The 23,618-nt window shown below is 38.2% G+C and overlaps 1 protein-coding gene across 5 annotated transcripts in view; it reads left to right on the plus strand.

Moving 5' to 3' along the window:
* SPAG9 (sperm associated antigen 9) overlaps positions 1-23,618 on the plus strand; it is a 106,443-nt gene that overhangs the window by 57,582 nt on the left and 25,243 nt on the right. For all 5 annotated transcript variants that reach the window (XM_073310894.1, XM_073310895.1, XM_073310897.1 and 2 more), the window contains 13 exons: positions 4,814-5,024; positions 5,814-5,913; positions 6,972-7,093; positions 11,275-11,332; positions 12,869-13,021; positions 13,104-13,155; positions 13,615-13,745; positions 16,490-16,546; positions 17,680-17,853; positions 20,773-20,902; positions 21,400-21,492; positions 21,943-22,110; positions 23,005-23,176. In XM_073310894.1, the coding sequence (XP_073166995.1) occupies positions 4,814-5,024; positions 5,814-5,913; positions 6,972-7,093; positions 11,275-11,332; positions 12,869-13,021; positions 13,104-13,155; positions 13,615-13,745; positions 16,490-16,546; positions 17,680-17,853; positions 20,773-20,902; positions 21,400-21,492; positions 21,943-22,110; positions 23,005-23,176 (1,621 nt within the window). The remainder of the gene's footprint in view (positions 1-4,813; positions 5,025-5,813; positions 5,914-6,971; positions 7,094-11,274; positions 11,333-12,868; positions 13,022-13,103; positions 13,156-13,614; positions 13,746-16,489; positions 16,547-17,679; positions 17,854-20,772; positions 20,903-21,399; positions 21,493-21,942; positions 22,111-23,004; positions 23,177-23,618) is intronic.

Raw genomic sequence — 23,618 nt, forward strand, 5'->3', positions numbered from 1 at the left:
TATATGCGGGAGAGAAGTAGAAATAACATGTGGCAAATGCAGGAGCAGCTTTAGTCTGTAGTAAGAAACTAAGGAAGTGGGAGTGAAGGAAATAAGATAAAACAAAATCAAGAGGCATAGTAAGTTACATACAGAATGTTATGTTCCTATTCGATGTATACTACAGATAAATGCAGAACATCTTATCGAATACACAATTGTTTATTCCTTTGAATGCAGGGGGGTGGGAGATTGGTTTCAGAACATGGCAGTACAGGTATATTTCACCTTGAATACCGGTTTTGGTCCCCAGGCTAATAAATTCTGGATCATTTTCTTAAGCCTTGTTACTCATGTGAAAAACTCTGTATTTGGAGGTCTGCTGTTCTGAAGGCTGTGCAGCCATTCTGGTTATTGAATGTTTTTCTAAAGTGTCAAGTCAAAAGGATGAGAGGGAGCCCAGAGTAGTGATTGCACAGTAGTTTCCAAATAAAATATGTACATTTCATAAGTGAGATGTGGGGTGTGGGGGAGAGGTGTGTTGCCTTCATGTTTGAGATGCATTGAGTTAGACAAATCTAGATGCACACCTGAAAGTATATTTATTATACAGCACCCATCATTTGTGTTTGAAAGACTAAAAAGATTGAATGAGCAGCATCCAGGTGGAGACCCTAAGCCCAAATACCTGTGAGCCCAAGGGTCCTCAGTATGAAAAGTCCTGTATACAATGGTCCAGTCTAAACTGAGGCTAAAACTGTTTCCTGAACCTGCTCAAGCAAGCAAATTTGTGGCAGGAACAAACAAGATAGTGTTAAAACTATTTGCTAGACTAGTTAGGGATCTCGAAAGAACATTTTAAACATAGTTAGGGTAGAGCAGTGATCCCCAACACGATACCCGCGGACACCATGGCACCCGCTGGGGCATTTTTGTGCGCCCACAGGACACAGTGCTGCCGAGTGTGGCCGCCGGAGAACCGCCCACTGAAATGCCGCCGAGACGTGTTGCCGTTTCTCAGCGGCCAGGTGTCTGGCACCCGCCACAGTCTTCTGGGAATAGCAATATGCTCTTCCCACAAAGGTTGGAGACACTGGGGTAGAGTTTGTCCACAATGGACAGATAAACTATTAATTTGAACCCATTTGGGGCTAGTCGATATATACATGTAAATGACTTGTGGGTATTGTGACACAGTAGACCTCCAGCTATGCCACTTTGTTCCAACTCAGCCGTAACAAAGTTAAAATGACAAATTTAAAAAGGAAACTTTTAACACAATACAGTCTTTGGAACTCATTGTCACAAGAAATGGAGGCAAAGAACAATTAAACGTATGGTTAATGAAACTATCTGCAATTACATTTCTTAAATATTATAGGGATATTGATCCTCTTGCTTCAGGACATAAGCCAGTCACTGACTGCCTGGAGTTAAGAGGAAATATTTTCCCAGTGCGTGATACTGCATTAATTGCCCATCATGGAGAACTTGTCTTTTTCTGAAGTATCTGGTACTGGCAACAGTGCGAGATGGAATACTAGAATAGATTTGACCATTTGTCAAATTTGCTACAAAGTGGCAATTCTTATCTTCCTGGATCACAGTGACTGTTTCATAAAATGGGAAGATCAGTTGTGATAGAGAGGCGCTCTTGACGTGGTAGATGGCAGCCTTGTGGTGGTGTTTTAAATTCAGTGTTAATTGCTTTTTTCAGAGCCAGCTCCATTTTTATATCAAAATTGTGTGGTTCAACTTCAGAAATATCACTAGGGTTTACCTTTAGGTGATGTCTTCAGGGGTGATGGGGATAGTAGGTACTTTATATTATAATTCTCGGGGACCATGTGCACATAGGTATTAAAGTATATATTTTAAACGTATTCAGTGGAATCCCCCTCACACATTCGTAGGCCACTTTTCTTAGATTGTCATCTCGGAGACTGTCATGTATTTTTACAGTGCTTAGCAAAATGGAGCCACAATCCCGAGCAGGGTTTTTTGGTTCAGCTGTAATAAAAATCTGTAATAGTAATAAGATCTGGATTCATAGTTTAACTATTAGCTGTGATCCAAAATGTGCTTTAAAAGAAAGGGGAGGTTGTTGATCACCTAGTTAACCTCTTGGAGACTACAAAGAATTACAGTGGAGTCCCTGTCTGAAGGAAAATCAGACATTTCAGCAGTGTGAATACACAAAGGGTTTTCAGCTACATTTGAAGTATCACCTTATTTGTATATTTTACGTGTTTTTGTGCAGTGACCTTATTTCTATTTACATAACTTTTTTCATTTTGAATAATTCTGCGTATAAATACAGTTGGTATATTAAATCAGTTTTCCTCTTCAGTTTATTTCATATATTGTAGTGACAACAGAATAAAATTCAGAATAAATGTCTGAACACTCTAGCAGGAATGTATTTCAGCAGGAAATTCACATGCAGTCAGTTACTCTGAATAGAAAGTGAATTGGATTGGCATGCCAAACAATGGATGATGTTACATGAAGTATTGGTACAGAAAATTAAATGGCGATGGGAAGAATGCTCAGGTTTTTTGCAAGTACAGCACTGTTTATTGTTGGTTTGCATTGAAGCCTCCTCACCATCTCTTCTCCATCCCTCCCAAGGTCTTTCTTCAAAATGCAGCTACATGTTCTGCTTGCTATCATATTTGGCTTTCCAATTTGTAACTAGTGAGTAAGAGATCAAACAAAAAAAAACAAACACTAGTTTAAATTTCCTATATATGTACAGTGCCCATCTACTACTTTTTAGAAGCTATACAGATTTTTTTTTTGAGGATCCTGTGCAGTCTGTATAATTTAATGTTCAAAAACTGGTAACATTTTCCTCTGTTTTTGTAATTTCCCTTAAGTATGTAAACTGGGTAAGTGACATACTGAGCACTGCCGAGATTCTTGTATCATTGAAAAATACTGTACCCTAAGTGTGTAATATTTTGTTTTTCAAAAGTGGTGCTTTGTTTGACTGTCTTCCTCTCCCTCAATTCCCTCAGCAGTAAAATTCCCATGTAAGCAGCAATAGTCACATTGTTTGGCTTCTCCCTATTTTAATAATCATTTAAAAATCTCATCTTGCAAAAAATTACAGATATGAATATTAAAACTGAAATCCTAATTAAACTTCCTTTGTGTGTTAAGAATGGGTGAAATTTTTTTGATAGTGCTGCATGTCCATTTATATATGCCCATTTTTATTTGCTTCTTAATTGAATGATCATTTAATATAATCCAATTCCATTTCTCCGTAATGTGGTTTTTTTTAAAAAGGGACACTAGAGATACAGATTTAGGCCAGTGAATTTGTGCTTCATAAAATGTAAACTTTGTTTCAACCTTGACTTTGGTTTTGGTGTCTTGATCTAAAATAATTTCCAGGGTCAAATCTGTGTTTTGCTTTTAGGCATATTTCCTATGTTCTAAATAGCTTGCTTGCAGCTATTTGATTCTTCCAGTTTTGTTTCAGAAGGCCTTGGAAAGGTTACACTGTAATCTCTAAATCAATGTACTTTTTGTATGTATCAATCTCAGGATGTTTTATCTTTAGACTCAGTGTAAAAAGCCTTAGAACTGTCATGTTTGGCTCTTGCTATATCAGGGCTAGACTGCCCCAAGGTCCCTTTTGGCACTGTTTGGAGAAGTTAATTGCAACCATCTTTGACTAAGTCCTCATTCTTGCCTCTCTCAGGTTAGAAGTTGGTTTATGGCTTAGACAAAAACCTAGCAAATATTCCCAATTCAAATTGTCACATAAAGTTCCCCATAACTTGAATAAAAGCAAATATTCTTGGCCTAGTAAAGAAAATAAAGCATGATATAAAGTATCTCATCTCCGGCTCCAAATCCTACAGGATATCGTTGTAGAAAACTGAATACTTAGTCTGTTTAGTGACTCGACTCAAATCTGGGTGCCTTTCTATCTGTTCAGAATCTGTATGTCTAGCAGGCAATCTCCGAAGAGTGTCTGCCCTGAGAATTGTGGGGAAATTAGCAGAGGAATGGTAGCGTATACTAGTGATGGATAACCTTACCATTGTTGTGTAGAGCTGTGCTGGACAGGGTCCAAAAGTGCTAGTTATTCTTAGCACTGGTAGAGCTGCACTGGAGTTGTAACAGTGGGAGGTTTCCCTGAAGTTCTCAATGTAGACAAGGCTTCAACATGCCTTTTCATTAGGGGAAGTCCTATAACAAAGTAGTCCTTTTTACTCTGCCAGGTAGGATTTAGCCACCTTAGTACGCTACTGTGTGGGGACTTCATTGGTAAATGAAAACGCAATAATAGAAATGATTGATTCCATGCAACCAGCTTGACCAGATTAGTTTTCATATCAAACTGATTTCCTTTCCTTAGACATATTAATATTAATTTTTTGTCTGTCTTAATGTTCAGCAATCACCGTTGTAAATTAGGGTATTATCCATTTTCAGTGCTTTTTCTTGAAGTGGTACACGCAGTTTGTTGCCTAAGGAGGCTCAAATAAAGTTCCATTCATACTGTTGATCATCTTCAGTACCTTTTGGAGACTATTTCTTGACCATGCAAGCCAAGTCGTTTTTAGCGTTCTGCTTATTAAAACATATAAACCATAACCCTAAATATTAAGATCGCCGAGATGTATCTAATCGCTCAAATTCATATGAGAGTCTGCATATTCTGCCACATCTAAATTAGCGCTTTAACTTGAATGAAATTAACATAGTGAGCACGGGAAATAAGTTCATGCACTAATGCTTTTTCTTCATTTGGAATCCTCCTTGTGTAAACTAATGCCTGTGACAATTGTGTAAACAATAAAACTTTCCATTTTAGGATGAACTTTCTGATGTTAGTCAAGCAGGCTCAAAATCGACTACCCCAGCATCAACAGCTGCTTCAGATGTGCCTGTGTTATCTGCTGAAACTCCCCTGAAAGAGGATAATGAAGAGCTTGCAAAGAGTGCAGATGCACTGAACAAGAAATCAGATGTAAGCAAGCACATTGAAGTGCAGGTAGCTCAAGAAACAAGAACTGTGTCCATCGGTAAGCTGCTGTAACAGTTCAGGCATGTGATGTGCTTGATATGCAATTCAATGCAATGCAGTACAAAGTCAGTCCACGGTGCCTGGAGGGAAAGAAGTATTTGTGTTCATACTTTTGGGAGTGCAGAGTACTGGTGAAGTTGAAATGAGGATCACTACTTACTTCTTGGGCTGTTCACGCCTTATTTTCCATGGAATGTGAAGTATATCTATGTATTAATTACATTCCAGGGTTATTTAAAAAAACTAGAAAGACTAAATGAGCTAATTCCATCTCCCTTCATGAGTTTCCCTTACAATATATTTTGACTGCTTTGTTCTGTCTGGTTTTAAATATTTGAGGTAATGGTTTTTCCACCACTTTCTTTGGGAGACTATTGCATGGTCTAAGGCTTTGTCTTTACAATATGAATTTTTTACCTATTGCTAATGAGTTGTAGCTGAAGCAGTGCTCAACCTGATTTAGCAGCAAGTAGAGCCAAGTAATGTGTGTTCAGCACCATTTCAGAAAGAACCTGAAATCCAGGCATTGTAAAATTGAATTTTAAATTAAAGTGAAATAGAATTAGTTCATTAGTCCTTCTGTTTTGATGAATGACATCACTTTTTAAACATGTGAGGCCAGTATAGAATGACCAGTATATGAACTCAAGTTCTATACAATTTAGAGGCTTTGCCACAATATATGAAATTTGTCAGGAGGACCCCTGCATGTGACTCTCTTTAAGCCAATAATGTACAGAGCTTTTCTTGTATGTGACTAATATTACTTCCCCACCTCCACCCCCAGGTGCTAATGAAAATGAAGAAAAATCTGAAGTTCAGGCAATCATCGAGTCCACTCCAGAGCTCGATATGGATAAAGACCTCAGTGGATATAAAGGTTCAAGGTAAATTGTATACTGTGACTTGAGTACACAGATTAGGGTTTCAGAAGTTACCACAGTTACTCATTTTGAACTTTTTGGAGTTTTAACAGATTGAGAGCACATGTTGCACAATCAGTTCCCATGACCTCTTTTTTTCTTCCCTGAAGAATTCTTATAACAGCAAGTTTTGTTTTTATTGCTTGCACCCCCAGTCCAGAGCCCTGAGCCCCCCTGCAATCATGCACTAAAAGTTCCATAGTATGCTTACTTCAGAGAGTACTAAGTTTTTGTGGACAAGCTCTTAGTCTCGTAAGCCACTTAGGCACTGTAAAGGGGTTTTCTCACTGCATGAGCACTTCCTTGTGGTCAAGTGTAGTGTAGCAGCTGTTTTCCCCCTATGGTATCACCTGCTGAGGTTGCTCTGTTGGTGCTGTTGTCTCTCTTCTTGCAACTTGGCCCTCTGGCCAGGTCATGCTTTAGTCCACCACTTCCAGGGTAACTGTCTCCAGCCCAGCTATGGTCTAGTGACCTTACAGCAGGTCTTCTGTCTGTCCCTGGGTTCCATGGTCCTTACATCCCTTATCTCTGGGGGTTTCACACTACCTTCCTTTGTGGTTGGTAGGGGAATGCAGGCCCCCTCTTTACTTTAGTTGTAGTCCAGGGACCCTGTAGCTGGCAGCCAAGGTCTGTTCCCTCAGACACCTTGCTGCCTCCCTGGGCCGCTTTCTGGGGGATAGAAAAGGCAGGGAGTGACTGCAGACTCTGTCCCTGCAGCCCACTTTCTGCTACAAACTTCCTGGCTTTGTCTCTCCCAGGTGCTGCCATGTATGTTAATAGGTCTCTCTGGCTCACATTATCCCCTTCAGGGCCCATATGGGGTACACTCTTCCAACACTGGTACTTAAGAAACGTCCAGCAAGGTTTTCAGTTCATTTCTGTGTTAATGAATGAGCTATAAGCCAAACCATAGAGCAGCCATCTAAAATCACATTTTTCCTTTGCTGTGCAACTGTGTGAAATATTTGACTGATAGTTGGTTCAGTTTTCTGACTTCTAAAAATTTCAATTCTGCTGCTTAGCACTCCTACCAAAGGTATAGAGAACAAAGCATTTGATCGTAATACAGAATCTCTCTTCGAAGAGCTGTCCTCTGCTGGCTCTGGCCTAATTGGAGATGTGGATGAAGGAGCAGATTTATTGGGTAAGACAAGTTAGTTGAAGAAATTATGATGCTAGTGTTTTTATAGCATATTTCTGGTAATTGCAGCTCCCTTTAAATATATTTCCTGAAATATACACTGATTCATTGGATTAAGCTCCGATTTCAGTGGCCTTGAAAGGGTATTAAAGTTCAGTTAAGTTAGTAGAATAAATGTGTGTGCTATTTCATGGTTAGGCTTCTTTAAGTGTGAAAGTTTTTTCTTGTTCAAGTGACTTCTGTCAGTATCAAGAAAGGAACAAGAACATTGGAATCAGTCTGTCCACGTTTTGCTAAACCTCTACCGCCCTATTCAGCTTCTGTTGTGATGCCTAAATTTTTTGTGGATTAATTTGGATATTACTCAGTGGAGACAGATTCTATTTTCATTGAGGTCCTGAGTCAAGATTACAAATGTAATAGTAAACTTGGTGACTGTTCAAACCCTGATTCACTTCACTTAGGATAATTCTTCTAGTCTCTGCTGCCTGAAGCTGAATAAGGCTCCGTTTTCCTGTACTGATAAATGAAACCATCTCTTAGTTCAATGTGAATTTCCTGTGGTATAGCACACTTTTTAAAAGCACACATTTTAAAATTCAGCCTTTCATAAATTCTTTCAAGTGCTTGGTATTTGAATTGCTCTGTATATGGTATGACACAAGAATGTGTCTACTGCCTCATATATTTAGGATATGTTTCTTACAAAGCAATTCTTTCTCAGTTTTGAACAATCAAATTAACATTGCTTAAAACCTTTTGGGTAACAAATTGGGCCTCACTGTGCTTTTTATATTCATATTTGGAATTTTGCCTATGAAAGAGTTTGTGAAACAAGTTGGTGGTGATTGAGAACCAAACCATTTAGAATCACTTTAGCATCCCCCAGTGTTTAACAAAAAGCAACAACTCAGTAATGACATCTGTGCCATGAAACTTTTGCTGTGGCAAAACAACTGAGCCATTTTTCAGCATCCACACTTTATTTTTTTGAATAGATGGCAGTAGATATTATAGAACATATCTTAGGGCTTGTCTTCACTACCGAGCTAAATCGGTGCCGTTGCAGCGTGTCTGGTGAAGACACACTATGGCGATGGGAGAGCACTCTGTTGTCAACATAATTATTCACTGTCAACGAGAGGCAGAAGCTATGTCAGCAGGAGAATGTCTCCTGCCAACATAGCGCAGTGTAGAGACCATTTTAAGTAGATGTAAATTGTTGCTCAGGGGTGGTTTTTTCATTTCCCTGAGCAATGTAAATTACATCAACTTAAGCAGTAGTGTAGACAAGCCCTTAGAAGCAGCTGATTTTTGAGTCTGAAAATGAGCTGTGTAGAAAGCATTAAGAGCAGTCTGACTCTCAGACTTCTTATCTAAGGAGGCATGGTGTAGAATTTGCAAGAACCAAACGTATTTTTGTATAGTCTGAATTTCTGGTGATTCACATTGTGCACTTCCCTGAGTATTCCTTGTTTAGTGGGGAAAACTGGATACAGAGTTGCACTGGAACAGATTTTATTTTGAATAGGCAGCAGCGATGCAGGTTGTACCTATTGTTAGCTGCCATTGTCCCTAGTCTGGAAAGACCACCACTAAGGGGAAAAATAGTTCTGTTGTTTTCCTCATACTTGGGACTTCCTTGCTGAGACCACAAGCAATGGTGGTAACTGTTGTGGTGGTTCTTTTCTGTGGTCATCTCTTCCTAGTTTTGGTAGGCATCCATAACTCACTTCACATGTCCTCATACAGTGGTCATTTTTAGTTGCTACTAACATTCTGCATTCAAAAATGGGTCCTTGAGATCAAGTTTCATAGCCCATTAGCAGCAATTTTTAGTGCCTACTCCTAGTAGTAGATCTTACAAAATAGTTATTTAAATCTGTCAGACTTGTCCCCGTATTGGGCACCCCATTTTCCTTGAGCAAAAATTAAAACCCTTTTTAGTCTTCTCATTATTTAGGCAACGTTTATTTTGTTACTTATGTTTAGAGAACAATTCTTTTACTAAGTCTATTCCTATAATATGTGCAATTAGGCTTCTCATGTGTTATGTGGAAATATGTGTTGACCTACGAACTTGATATGATCAGATTGGTAGTTTCATTTATGTAGCATTACAGCACATGGATATTTTTGTCTCAGAAGCATACATTTTCATAACTGTTGCATCACACACAAGCCACATCTATTTACAGTGTATTGAGTGTGTTTTTAGTGGATTATTCCATTCTAAATTAATGTTAGCATTGAGTTTCTAGTTCTGTAAAACCTAGTTAATCGGGATTCTATAATCTGTTTTCTCTTGGGCTGCATACCCAGGGGAATATTCTGGTGTGTATGCTTTTAAATACTTTGAAAACTATTGCTTCTACAGTTAGGCATTCCTGGCTGCTGCTTTCATATAATACATTATCTGCATTTTTTCTGCTTGGAAACATTTTTTTGCCCTTGCTTTCCAGCTGTGATTTATCCACATTCTTGACAATGTAGGGATCCCAACAGTTATTTGCATTTAGTGCAAATCATCCTAGGTACCCTTTTAAAATAGTTCTTCATATATAATTCAGTTTTTAATAATAAAAAAAGGCAAAGCTGTTCTTCAAACAAGCAAAACCTCCTGATTGCAATCCTTGGTTTTCTACAACTGTTGGCAAAGTGAAAATAGCTGTGATAAAATAACCTGTATATTATAAAGGTAACTTACTACTTTCAATCTAAAGTCCAGTGAGCCCTATAAGAGACCTGGTGTTCCCCTTTTAGGGGAATATGATACACTAATCACTCACAAGATTAAATAAACTTCAATTTGCCTATTTTAAACGTTACTTTTTACTATTAAGATTTGTTCATTTTTAATTTTTTTCTTTTTGCTTTATCAAATGTTTTGGAAGATATTACTGTGTTTAGGGAACTTGTTAAACCCAGACGTGCACACTGTTCTTTCAATGAGGGTAATTCCTTAAGATTTTTTTATTTTGCTGTGTAATGCTAACCTCTAATTGCCATAATTGCTCCTATTATCAGTGTGTACATAATGCTGGGCTTGGTTGTCTTGAAAATAATTTGATGAACAAGACTTACAACTATTATTGCTGTTTCATTTTAAAAATTAAAACAATACTTAAAATTCTACAGTAGATTCTACTTAAAATATAATAAGCATGCAGACAGTGATGTATAGGAACTTCCTAGAAATAAGAATGAACCTTATGGATGCATAAAACAATTGAAAGCATTTAAACTCAAAACTTGGAATTTTTTTCAGAATCGACTATTTCATCTAAATTTTGCATTGATCGGTTTAGCACTTGTTCCAAATACCATGCTTCTAAAGCGTGTCACAGAAGTGAAGATTACCTTTTGGTTCATTTAAAGCTTTGTTTATACCTGGCTAACTCATTTGGTGATACTCATTTATTTTACTGTCTGTCTTACATATCAATCTGCTTCAAATGATAGAACATTTCATTTCATATTTTCGGTGCTGGCTTTTTTAAATTCACTCTTACAGCTTACAAATCTCTTGATTTGTTATTGCTTTTTGCTCATACTACTCCTTACATTAAATGTTTCTTGTTCTTGTTTTTGCTGTACATGGAATGCATGGGCTATAAAGACCGTAATTTCTTTGGTAAGGTACCGTCTGCTTTGGGGAGATCTTCAAGGCTTTCACACTATCTCTGAGCTTTCTTGTTCAGCATGTCCTGTGTGTATTAAAAATGCATATTTTGAACATAAAATATACTCTATAACCTTTTTTGTAGAATGCTTCATTGAATGTGCGCATTGTAAATGGTTAAAAAAAAAAATTGTCCATGAATGACATAGATGTTCTATTTGACCTAGTAGTACTTTAACCTTTCCATAAAGCCTGCAATTCATTTGGGGAAAAAACCAGCAGACACTTTGTTGGTCATTAGCCAGGGCTATCTTTGGGCATCACCTGGGAAAGGATGAAAGCAAAGCTAAGTAGAGATGGAAGGGACAAAAAGCTTTAGATAGTTGCTCAGTGGGAGTATTTATGTTGCTTCTGTGAGGTGCTTATATATTCATCTCGTTAGGTAGATAAAGACAAAATGTAGATTAACCATATTTAAATAAAATATTTGAATTTGATTTCTCTGTTGTAAAAATATCCATTCTTTTTTCTGAAATTCATTCACTTACTCTCCCTTGGAAAGGAATGGGCCGTGAAGTTGAAAATCTTATTCTGGAGAACACCCAGCTATTGGAGACTAAGTAAGTGTCAAACTGTAGCTTTTAATTGGGGAGCACTTCCTGCCTCCTCCCTCTGCTCTCACTCTTTTTATCATTTTCCAAAATGGACCGTGCCATATGGGATCACTGACAAATGGTGACACTTTTACTTTAGCATTAAATGGTATATATTAGTATTCAGAGCTACCCGCAATTATGTGTACTATGTCTGGCTCTTTTTGTGAATCACAATGTATTTGATTTTGTCTAGAATGTCACTTCAATCTACTAATTATACTTTTGCTTGGTAGACTTGTATTGCACTCTGCCAGCGTCCTCCATTCCTGTTAGTATGCAGAGTATTTAAAATACAAAAACTTTAATGAGAGAGCAAGAAATCTTGTCCTTTTCAGTAATCTACTAGCTTCCAAGAGCAAAACAAGAACAGTGTGCAGTGCCAACTTTCTAATCCCTGAAAACCGAACACCCCTGCCCTGTGGCCCTCCTCCCCTGGTCACTTGCTCTCTATACCTGCCTCTGTCGCTTGCCCCCCATCCCCTGGGATTCACCTGTTGCCTGCAGAGCTGGGCTGGGAGGAGCTGACATGGAGCCTGCCTGCATGTCCAATCAGGGCATGGCAGGGGCATAGAGTGAGGCTGGGGAGCGAGGCACTGGGAAGGGGAAATTGGGACACAGTGGGGTGGAGGGGGTCCGCAGAGCGAGGCGCTGGGAAGGGGAAATTGGGGCACAGCAGGGCAGGGGGGACAGATAGGTCACCCTTGCCCTCCATGCACAGCACTGGTACCTACTTTGGAGTCAGGTCTGTCAGGCTGCGGGGTGGGAAGAGCAGCAGCAGCTGCTAAGCAGAGGTGCTCTCCAGGAGCTGCTGCTTTTCCTGCCCCGCGGTGGCAGAGGCCAGTTACTGCCAGTTTCCCTTTTCGACTGGACGTTCCAGTTGAAAACCGAACATCTGGCAACCCTACTTTGTAGGTTTTATTGGCAGAGTATGTGTGGCTTTGCTGATATTCTTTCTTTTAGGAATTTTCAGGGCGAAGAGGTCCAGTGTAAATAAAGATTTAAAAAAAAAAATTTTTTTTAGCCCTAGGAACCTGGCCAGTCTGTTCTCTAATACAGTTGTGCCACTTGGCCACTGTAACTTCCATTACAAGCATGACTGTTGTCAAATATTTTTATTTTTCTGCCTGTTTTGACAAGCTGCTGAAAATGTGTTCCAATTTGGAATTGAAACCAGCTATAGGAATTTATTCGCTATGTAGATTACTTGAATTTGAACTTTAATTGCATTTGGATGCTTTTATTTCCAGGTTTTTAGCAGCTTTAGAGAGAAGATGGTAACACGTGAAGTCATCTGTTTACAACACAGTGGTGGTGTTGCATGTCATGTACTTTTTAAGCTTGTTTTAGAAAGTTTAGAAACTTCTAGTTGCTGCATACAACATTATCTATTTGGAGGTTTCCCAAGTATAGGAACTAAATTATGCTAGTGTTACAAAGCTATGTGCTGTTAGGTTTCAGTGGAGTTGTTATAAAAATGCATTCCAAATGTTTGTCGCATAGAAATGCGCTGAATGTGGTAAAGAATGATTTGATAGCAAAAGTGGATGAATTGACCTGTGAGAAGGATGTACTGCATGGAGAACTAGAAGCTGTAAAACAAGCCAAGCAGAAGCTTGAAGAGAAGAACAAGGAATTAGAAGAAGAGCTTAGAAAGTGAGTGTTTAGTACTGTCCTCATGAAAGTTTAGCAACATCTGCTAAAGATTCTTTTAGTTATCTCATCTTTTTTTCTTTAGAGCTCGTGCAGAAGCAGAGGAAGCAAGACAAAAAGCGAAAGAGGAGGATGATGTAGGTGTATATTTAACACTAAGTTTGTGTCATGTCCTTTTCTAATATTCCATCTTATTGGTTTAATTCTATGGAACTTACGTGGCTTAATCAAGATATAAACTGTTTTCCATGTGGGAAAGAAGAAAAGTCAAGGGAAACAAAATGTCAGTTTATTTAGACTAACCTGCTTGAATCCTTTCCTGCCTCCTGTTCCCTTTAGTGAACTGGTTTTGACTTAGTTTCCACTGGCTATTTATTGATTTCTGGTTGGAGTTCATGGTGTTGTCTTAGGCCTACAGAGCCCAAAACTGTTTGAATCCTGGCTACCCAGCTCTTGCCTTGTGCAGTTCAGTGGCATTTGCAGTCATCCAAGACACTTGAGCTAATTCCCCTGTTTTCTAAGCAGAAAGTGGTGGTTGACCTCATGCCCCTGATATTCCTTTGTAGTACTATAAGCTTGTTTTTCTGTATGTGCAGAGTGATGTTCCCACTGCTCAGAGGAAACGTTTTACCCGTGTTGAAATGGCCCGTGTCCTGATGGAAAGAAATCAATATAAAGAGAGGCTGATGGAGCTTCAGGAAGCTGTGCGATGGACTGAAATGATAAGGTAAGTGACCTAAGATCCTTTGATATTCCTTTCGTATTGTTAGCAGATTGATTTCTGGGGAGCGGTGTGGTGGATAGGACACTAGGTGGTAACCAGGAGACCTGGATTCTGTTGCCAGATTTGCCACTGACCTATGGTTAACATGGGCAAGTCACTTCCCCTCTCTGGGCCTCTGTTTACCCTTTTGCTGTTTCTTATCAAATTAGACTCTGATCCTGTAAAGATTTAAGCAAGTATGAAACACATACCATTGAAGCCAAAGGGGGGGACTCTGAGTCCTTGCAATGTTAAGTGCATCATAGGTCTTTTCAGCCTTAGACTGTAAAGGTTTTTGGGGCAGGAATAATTCTCTTACTGTGTGTTTGTACTCCGGTCTTCTAAGACAGGCATACAAACAATAAAATAAGATTGGTCTGGTCTGTGGCCCAGATGTGATCATTAAATCAGAATTGGTTGGTCAGCTCAAGTAAAAGGTAATTACTATAACTTTTTTGAAAGGGTGCAAGAATTGTCAAATTTAAGAAATAAAGACTGGGAAATAGAAGCTGCCAGGCTTTCTGGTCAATATCAATACCAGCATGGAGTCCTGAAATTGACAAGACAGCCAACAGCTGATGTAAGTAATGCAGTGTCTAGACAGACACTGTGTCACCCTATCTACAGGGACATAAGCCCTATGCCTTTCATGGAGGTGGAGTTATGTCGGTGTAGTAGGGGACTTACATTGGTGGGACACTGCTGCAGTGTGTACACTGACATAATTAGGTCGGTGTAAGCTGCCTCACATTGACCTAACTGTGCAGTATAGACCAGGCCTAAGACTCTATTTAACTTACAATATTGCGGATTCCACAGTATTAGGTTTCCACTGCAGTTTTGAGAGCAGGAGCCCCGTTGTGGGGCTGACAGTGGCAGCTGCCCTGGAGCTGAGAGCTGGAGCCCCTGCTGTCACACCCAGGCCCGCACTCTCAGTCTCTGGCAGTCGACAGCAGAAAATTTGCAGGAAAACAATAGACTTTATTCCCGCAAATAATAAGGTCCATTATTACTTTTCTGCAATTTTCCATGCAGATTGCAAGACTTGATTGCAAGTCAGCTTCAATTTTTTGACAATCCTCCTGTAATTTAAGTAGGGCTTTAATTATAACATATTAGGTATGTGAGCCATTTTGACTCCAAAACTTGGTGGGAAACAGCATTTCCTCAGGTAGAGATGGCTCATTTTTCCATGGCTACTCTCTGTAATGGAATTCTGCTCCCTCTTTCTTCTTCCTTCCCACACCAGTAGTTGGCTTGCTTCAGGAAAAAGTCATTTTGTCACCAGCTAAATCCTAAGGAGTAAATTAGACACTGACAGGTAAGTTAAAAACAAACTGCAAGGTTTTGTTTAAAAGTGGAAATCTAAAATTTAAAAAGGAAACCCAAGAAAAATCATTGCAGTAAAAAAAAAACAAAAAACCAAAAACAAGTTGTTGCATTTCACCTGGGTGGTTTCTTTATATACATTGTAAGCTCTTTACCCCCAAAGTCTTGTGTCTCAAATATGTGAAGAGCACCCACTGCTCTTTTGAGCTCTCCTTATGTTCTCTCGCCATCACTTCCCTTCCCTCCCTTTGCTTCCTCAGACCCACTGACATCTGTACAAAATAGATTTAAGCACCTTTCTCTCAATTTACTGTTAAGGAGTCTCTTTTACAAGTTACAGTGGAACCCTGTTTATCTGATCTGGTTGGGAACGGGGCCAGATTGGATAATCAAAAATTTGGACAATCAGGAGAATGGGCAAAGAGCTTTCTATCCATTATTTTAAGATGCGGAGTTGCTTTTAAACTAGCTGGCCCCTCCTGGAAAAGCATTAAAACATACCCCCCTTCTTATCTGTTTATCTACTTAACAGATCATACAGACCCCTAGTTCTTGCAAACAATGTTTTTGTTCATGTATTAACAAGAAAACAGATGAGTTTTTTAACCATCTGTACACGTATTGATCATTTTTACTCTTTTTAATCCTGAACATTATAGTGTTTCTTAACCTTTTTGTAGCAATTGTCTTGGGCCGCACACCACAGTGGCCCCACAATGCTAAGTTACATGTTTCAGCTCCCCCTGGCAGGGCACGGGCTATCAGTTCCGGGCAGCAGGGCTGAAGGGTCAGTTTCCCACATTCCTGTATGTGTGCTGGTGGTTTGGTTAATACAGAAAGATGGATAATAGAGGTTCAGATACATGGGGTTGTACTCGAATTGATAAAGTACAATGTTCTTTGATTTCTGGTGCTGAAAGTGAACATTAGTTGTTTGTCTTCTCTAAAGATTTGAGAATTATCATCCCAAATTCTTTAAAACTAGTGTTTAAAATAAAAAATAAAACCCACCCCAAACCTGAAAGTTTCTCTTTTCAAAAGGTTGCTTGGAGCAGTATTCACTGCTGTTACTGTGCCTTACAGAATAACACTATAAATAAAACTGGTATCTAAGACTAGGGAAGTAAGAATGGAGGGTGCTTATTAACTTACTTACTGAAAGGAGAGCACTTTTCAATTGCAGCTGAGTTTAAATGGGAAAACTAGTCTCTAACTTGAGAGATTTTTCTGCATCTATGCAGGTGTTAACACCTTCAACTTCTATCTCCATGACTCAAGGCAGAGCCTTATGCTTAAATACCAGAGTTGTGTGTATTCCCATACACCTTACCTTTTGTATTATTGCTTATTTAATAAACTCAGTATTCCTTTTTCTTTAGAGCATCAAGAGAAAATCCAGCCATGCAAGAAAAGAAGAGATCAAGCATTTGGCAGTTGTAAGTACTGAAATACAGGCAGATACTGCCAAAAATCTCCACGCATTTGGTATTAATGCTTTTTGTATGTCAGTTTAATTGTTTTGTTTTGGGGATAAATATGTTTAAAGTGCTTCTCTTTTTGATACCTAGCATGCCAGCTCGGTAAGGCTGTTCTCAAAGACAAAATGTGTCATAAGCTGTATCCCATAATGAACAGTTGTGCACTTACTGTAGTTAGATACTAATGTGCTTCAAAGTAAGGGTACAATATTTTTTTATCAGAAGATGAACCAGGTTCTAAATACAGTGATTCTGAACATTTTTGTAACTTACTTTAATGATAATATATGATAATGATTTAAAATTTAATGATAATTTGAATGTTTGTGGTTTGCATATAATTTCAACACTTTTTTCTTTCCACCTGAAATAATGTTTACTGATTGTTTTGACATTTAATTTATTTAAAGAATAAACATAAACTAAAAAAGGGAGATAAATGTTGAAATCCCTGTAAATCTTTTTTTTTCTTTAAGTGTTAATGGCTTAACTGGTAATAGTTCATCTCTGGTCTGGAAGATTTGTAGGTTCACTGGGCTAGAGGGTTTACATGAATAGAAGGTTGTAGATTCACCAGGATTTGGGCTTACCTGCAGTTCCTCACCACTCAGCTAATGTACTCTTTAAGACTTTTCTTCAGCTAAGAACATAAGCTACCTTTTGCCCATTTTGTGGTGGATGCTCAAGTGAAACTTAAGATCCTGTCTTCCTTTAAAGGAAGAGGCTGGGATAATACCACTGTTTGAATTAACATGCCTTCTCTTATTAACACAGGTTCACATTATGGCTGTGTAAGCTATTGCTAAACACATAATAGCTGCTCTGTTTGGTTCCACTCCCTTCCAACCATTGTAATACATTGATTTGAGCAGTGTAGTGTGCACAATGCTTTGAGTACAAAATAGGGTGACCAGATGTCCAACTATTATCGGCACTGTCCTGATATTAGGGGCTTTGTCTTATATAGGTGACCTATTACCCCTTCTCCCCTCCTAGTCCTGATTTTTCACACTTATCTGGTCACCCTAGTACAAAAGGAGGTCAGTTTTTTGTTGGATGCATACAGACTTGTCACGTCTTTTGTCTTTCAGTTTCAGCAGACTGTTCAGTTCATCAAGCAATACTGCTAAGAAACCAGAACCACCTGTTAATCTTAAGTATAATGCTCCAACTTCACATATTACTCCATCAGTCAAGAAAAGAAGCAGCACCTTATCTCAACTACCTAGTGACAAATCTAAAGCCTTTGACTTCCTCAGTGAAGAGTAAGATACATTTTTATTTTCCCATTGTAACTTTTATTAATAAACTAATTTGTTCATTAATAATCTATAATAAATATACAAGTAATGATTATATCAAGTCACCAGAAAGGCAGACAGGATAAAAAAAAAATCAATAGCATTAATGTGAACAGTCAACTGCAAGTATATCCAATTATTTCTTGGCGTGAACATGTCAAAGAAGATACTCATGAAATCAGCATTATGAAAATTGCAATGTGTAGAGTGATGGCTACATGTAAGAGATGGCATGGGTGACATTGCTATTTTCAAGTGTTGCTCCCTCAAAAAAAATTACCTCTAGGCAATGGAGAAATATTTAGCTCTCAGAAGAATGTTTTAAGTACAGTAGAACCTCCCATTTATGAACCCCAGAGTTACAAACGGACCAATCAACCACATATCTCATTTGAAACTGGAGGTATGCAGTCAGGCAGCAGCAGAGATGGAAAAAAAGCAAATAGAGTACAGTACCATTAATCATAAACTACTCAAAGGAAAGTTTAAAAAAAAAAATTGACAAGATAAGGAAACTCTTTCTGTGCTCCTTTCATTTAAATTAAGATGGTTAAAAGCAGCATTTATCTTCTGAATAGTGATGTTTCAAAGCTATTTTAAGTCAATGTTAAGTTGTAAACATTTGAAAGATCTATAACGTTTTATCCAGTTATGAACATTTCAGAGTTACGAACAACCTCCATTGTGAAATTTTAAGGTTCTACTGTATGAGCATCATATGACTTTCAACAAAATACTGTTCCAGCAGTGTCTTTATAATTAATAATATATCTCTACACAAGAAATATTTTATAATTAAGCAAAAAGAAAAGGAGTACTTGTGGCACCTTAGAGACTAACCAATTTATTTGAGCATAAGCTTTTGTGAGCTACACTCACTTAATCGGATGCATATTCATGAAGTACCAATGAAGTGAGCTGTAGCTCATGAAAGCTTATGCTCAAATAAATTGGTTAGTCTCTAAGGTGCCACAAGTACTCCTTTTCTTTTTGCGAATACAGACTAACACAGCTGTTACTCTGAAACCTTTTATAATTAAGGATTATATGATTAAAGGGAAAAATACATGTTAGTGCTAATAAGATCAATGTATTTCACAGTTTGTAAATTTACAGTAGAAAATGTCTTGGATAACAAAATATAAACAAAGCAGTTAAATATAGTACTGTTTTAGAGACTAGTTTATATAGCTGATTTGTTCTGGTAATATCCATGCACAAGGAGGTTTTAAGGTAAACAAAGCATGTAAAATATTTGATAAATCTAGGAAATTAAAAAAGGAATCTCTGCATTGTTTATAAAAATCCAATTTGAGCACCCATCACAGTATATATAGTGATCATAACTAGCACAGTAATAAAACAGAGACAAAATTAGAGACCAGCCAGAACAAAAACATATATTGGTGCTTATGTAATTTATGCCAGTAAAGTTCTTTCATTTTTCATCAGATTAAATGATTTAAGGGTTGGTATGAATTTTGTGTAGAACAGTTTTGTGCCAGAAGCGGGGAATGAGTGACAGGATGGATCACCTGATGATTACCTGTTTATTCCCTCTGGGGTACCTGGTACTGGCCACTGTCGGAACACAGGATACTGGGCTAGATGGACCTTTGGTCTGACCAAGTATGGCCATTCTTATGTTCACCCTTGCCCTAGCTGGATGCATCTTGCATGCCCACAAGGGACACTGTTGTGTTGGCCTGTTGCTTCTCTTCTTCTGCTTTCATTTTTAGTAAAAACTCTTTAGCTTCCTTCTCCAAAGCTACATGGTAAAAGAACACTTAAGTTAAAAATAACATTTCCGGATGAAAATGTTGTATCTACTATTGTTAAAAGTAACCACAAAGGTTACTGTAATTCAAACGTTTTTAAAAAATCTGTGTACTTGGTGTATTTGACAGCATTTTGTGTGCAGTCACTTTCATTTGCCTTTCCTCATGCTCTGCAAAAGGGTGTTTACCAGTAAAAGCAGTGGGAAAGCTAAAGCTGAAGAGGCAGGAGGCAGGGATCGGTCACAGAGTGGGAAAATGGGAAGAGGAAGAAGAGTGGGCCTGACCAGATGATGATTAATGATGCTCTCAGCTGCCAACAAAACCCTTCCAAATGTGAACAGGAAACAAAAAAACCCTATACATTTTAAAGAACTTTAAACAATAGTGATGTACTGTTTCTGTGGTCTCTACCAGATAACTGAATCCCCTCTCCTCCTCCTCCAATTGGCAATTTAAAGTTCACAGTAGTCTTTGAATATATTCCTTTTTAAGCTCATTGGGAGAAAGCAGAAATAGATTTAGTTGTCACAGAATCATAGAACTGTAGGGTTCAGAGAGGTAGCCATGTTAGTCTATCTCAGCAAAAACAACGAAGAGTCCTTGTGGCACCTTAGAGACTAACAAATTTATTTGGCCATAAGCTTTTGTGGGCTAGAACCCACTTCATCAGATGCATGGAGTGGAAAATACAATAGCAGGTATAAATACACAGCACATGAAAAGATGGAAGTTGCCTTACCAAGTGGGAGGTCAGTCTAACGAGACAATTCAATTAACAGTAGTAAACAGTAATACCAAGGGAGGAAAAATCAGTTTTGTAGTGGTAATGAGAACTGTATGGCTGGAAGGAAGCTCAAGAGATCATTTAGTTCACTGCACTGCACTGAGGCAGGTTTAAATCGAAGTATACCATCCTTGGCTCAGACTAACGAATGTAGCATTTTTCTTTTACTGTAATAAATAGCTCTGAAAATAGTTTGGATTATGTTTACCCTCAGTAGTTTAGGGGTCAGCTTCTGCTATGGCATACCTACACATTAAAAGAACTTATTAGGAGAAGGGGGATGAATTGTATTTGAAAAAAAAAAATCCATTTTCACTCTAGATCTGAAGCCAATTTAGCCTCACGCAGAGAACAGAAACGAGAACAATACCGCCAAGTGAAAGCACACGTTCAAAAGGAAGATGGTAGAGTGCAAGCTTTTGGCTGGAGTCTGCCTCAAAAATACAAACAGGTATTGTGGTTATGACTTCTTCTAGGGCATTTATCCAGTAACTATTATTTATGATTATTGTTCAAGTAATAAAGCTCCATAAAACCGTGGTGTTTGATGTTAGTATATTATAGCTAGTTGTCAGATAGCTTTTTAAGAAGTCTGCTTTCTGAATTAGTACCTTGAGAAAGCAGTGTTAGTCATCCAACTGAAGGACAAGGGCAACTCTCTGTAGAAGAAACTTTTTTTTTAAAACTTTAGTAAGACTAGAGCATTAATTTTCAGGAAGGCTGGGACCTCCAGGCTCAGTCCTTTAAAAGAGAATATGATTTCAACATTATTTAAAAAGGCATTGAAATGTTTTTGTTATCTTTGTTTCCTTTGAGTGGTGCTGACCAAACTATGGGCCATGAACCAAACCAGCCCTCAGCCATGGCAAAATATTGTTCTGCGTGCTGGACAAGGTTCACAAACAACGATTTTTTTTTAGGGAAAAGTGTCATTTTTTTTCTTTTTAGGTAGCAAATGGTGGTCAGGGTGATAACAAGATGAAGAATTTGCCCGTGCCTGTCTATCTGAGACCCTTAGATGAAAAGGATACATCTATGAAGGTAGGACTTCCAGAATTATGAGAATTAGAGGGTATAGCCCTTGATGGAGGACAGTGAGACATTGAACTGGTAACTTTCTTGATCTGAAACCTAAAATATTGAATGACTTTTCTTACCCTTTTAGGTAATTAAGGTGGGTGTCTAAAGCAAATGTGTGATACAGAATGCACACTGCAGCGGAATCATACTTACGCAACGTTACACTCATGCTCTTTCTAAAAATTGCCTTCTTAAGAATAATGGATTCATTTTCTCTGCTGCTATGTCTTCCATAAATTGTACTGTAAAAAAAATTGTACTTGACCCCCCCAAAATCAATTTGCATTCTTAACAATGTGCTGTTATTTTCTTGCAGTGTTGTATCCTACATAGTTAGTTCTTTTCTTATTTTTATAAGCCAAAAAAGCCAAGTGTTTTGCAAGTAAAAGGCTCAAATTCTTCTCTTTCAAGCTTTGGTGTGCTGTAGGGGTGAACTTATCAGGAGGGAAGACAAGAGATGGAGGCTCTGTAGTGGGTGCCAGTGTATTCTACAATGATGTAGCAGGTTCGGATGCAGATGGGAACAAGCACCGAACAGGATCTCAGAGTAGCTTAGATAGACTGGACCAGGAACTCAAGGTAAGATCAGTTCTGTTATATAATGTTGAATATTTAAGAGCATATTTAAACATTACCTTAAATAATACTTAATTGGTAATCAGTTCTGCTATTCAGCAAAGGATAAGCAAGTTTTCTCAGGTAGAATTGAAATGATGATCGAGACAAAAAACCTGGTGCTTTGTATTGAATCCACCTACTGAAATAAATATTCACGTTTTGTCTGAGGTTTACAGGCTCTGAGGTAAATCTAAATAAATAGCTAAGTATTTTTACACAATCTGTGTAGTTACTTGAGAGAGATACCAGCATTGCCAACTTTCACAATTCTATCACGAGTCCACATTTTTTGTGTATTTCTTAAAGTTCCAGCTTCTGAAATCAAGAGATTGCACAAGAATGTTTTCATTTTAAAAAAAGGTTTCTATCCTGAATGATTGCAAGTAAAACATGAAGACTTCCTCAGAAACTAGAAAGCAAAGAAAAGTCAACTTACTTTTTTAAAATTCTCATGATTTTTCAACTGAATCTCATGACGCTTTGGGGCCTGACTCACGATTATTAAACACTGGAAGTTGGCAATACTGAGAGCTTGCAGACATGTAAATATAACTCTTCTTCTGACACCACCTGTCTTAGATTAGTCACTAGATAAAAATTACAGTTCTCTGTGTAGTTCCATTACTTTTCATTTACTCATGTATGGAACGTAAGTTTTATACCTTCCTTGTGCATCCAGGAAACAAAGTCCAAGTTCGCTTTCCTTTTGTTTTATAATCGTATTAAACATATGCCTAGCTGTCCAGTATGAGTTTTACATACTGTATGGGTATATAACTTTAAAACTGATGCCACCTGCTCCCTTCTAGTATATTAGTACATCCGCTGTTGGTTGGTTTGTTTTTGCTCTTGCAGGAGCAGCAGAAGCAGCTGAAACATCAGGAAGAATTATCCAGTCTAGTCTGGATCTGTACTAGCACACACTCTGCTACAAAAGTGATCATTGTGGATGCTAACAAGCCAGGAAACATCCTAGACAATTTTATTGTTTGCAATTCTCACGTTCTTTGTATTGCTAGCATTCCAGGTAAGAGAATCAGCCTGTCCTTGGTGCCAGTTGACTTCCCTTAGAGTGGTGAGTGTTCATCTCAGAAAATTAGAGCCAGAATGTTTTAGACACAACAAGCTAAAAGGATACAAGTTATGTGATTAATCATCTTGATAAAAATACACGGTAGCTGACAGCATAGCAAACAACATAGCTGAGGGGAAACTGGGTTTAATCTTACATCAGTCCTGTGCCAATTTTCTACCACCTCTGATCCTGGAATTGGCCATTATCATAAGTTAGAGAGCCCTTAAAACACCAATGCAGGAATGTGACTTAATAGGACCAATAATCTGGCCCGCTATCTTCCAATACTCCAGTTTAGAGGTAAATAGTCTTTTCAGTAGTAGGAGTATTCCATAATCTCCACGTTTAAAGTATGGTTCTAATTTTATAATCATTATTGAGATAGAGATGTATG

The sequence above is a fragment of the Lepidochelys kempii genome, chromosome 14, assembly GCF_965140265.1.
Source record: "Lepidochelys kempii isolate rLepKem1 chromosome 14, rLepKem1.hap2, whole genome shotgun sequence".
NCBI lineage: Eukaryota > Metazoa > Chordata > Testudines > Cheloniidae > Lepidochelys > Lepidochelys kempii.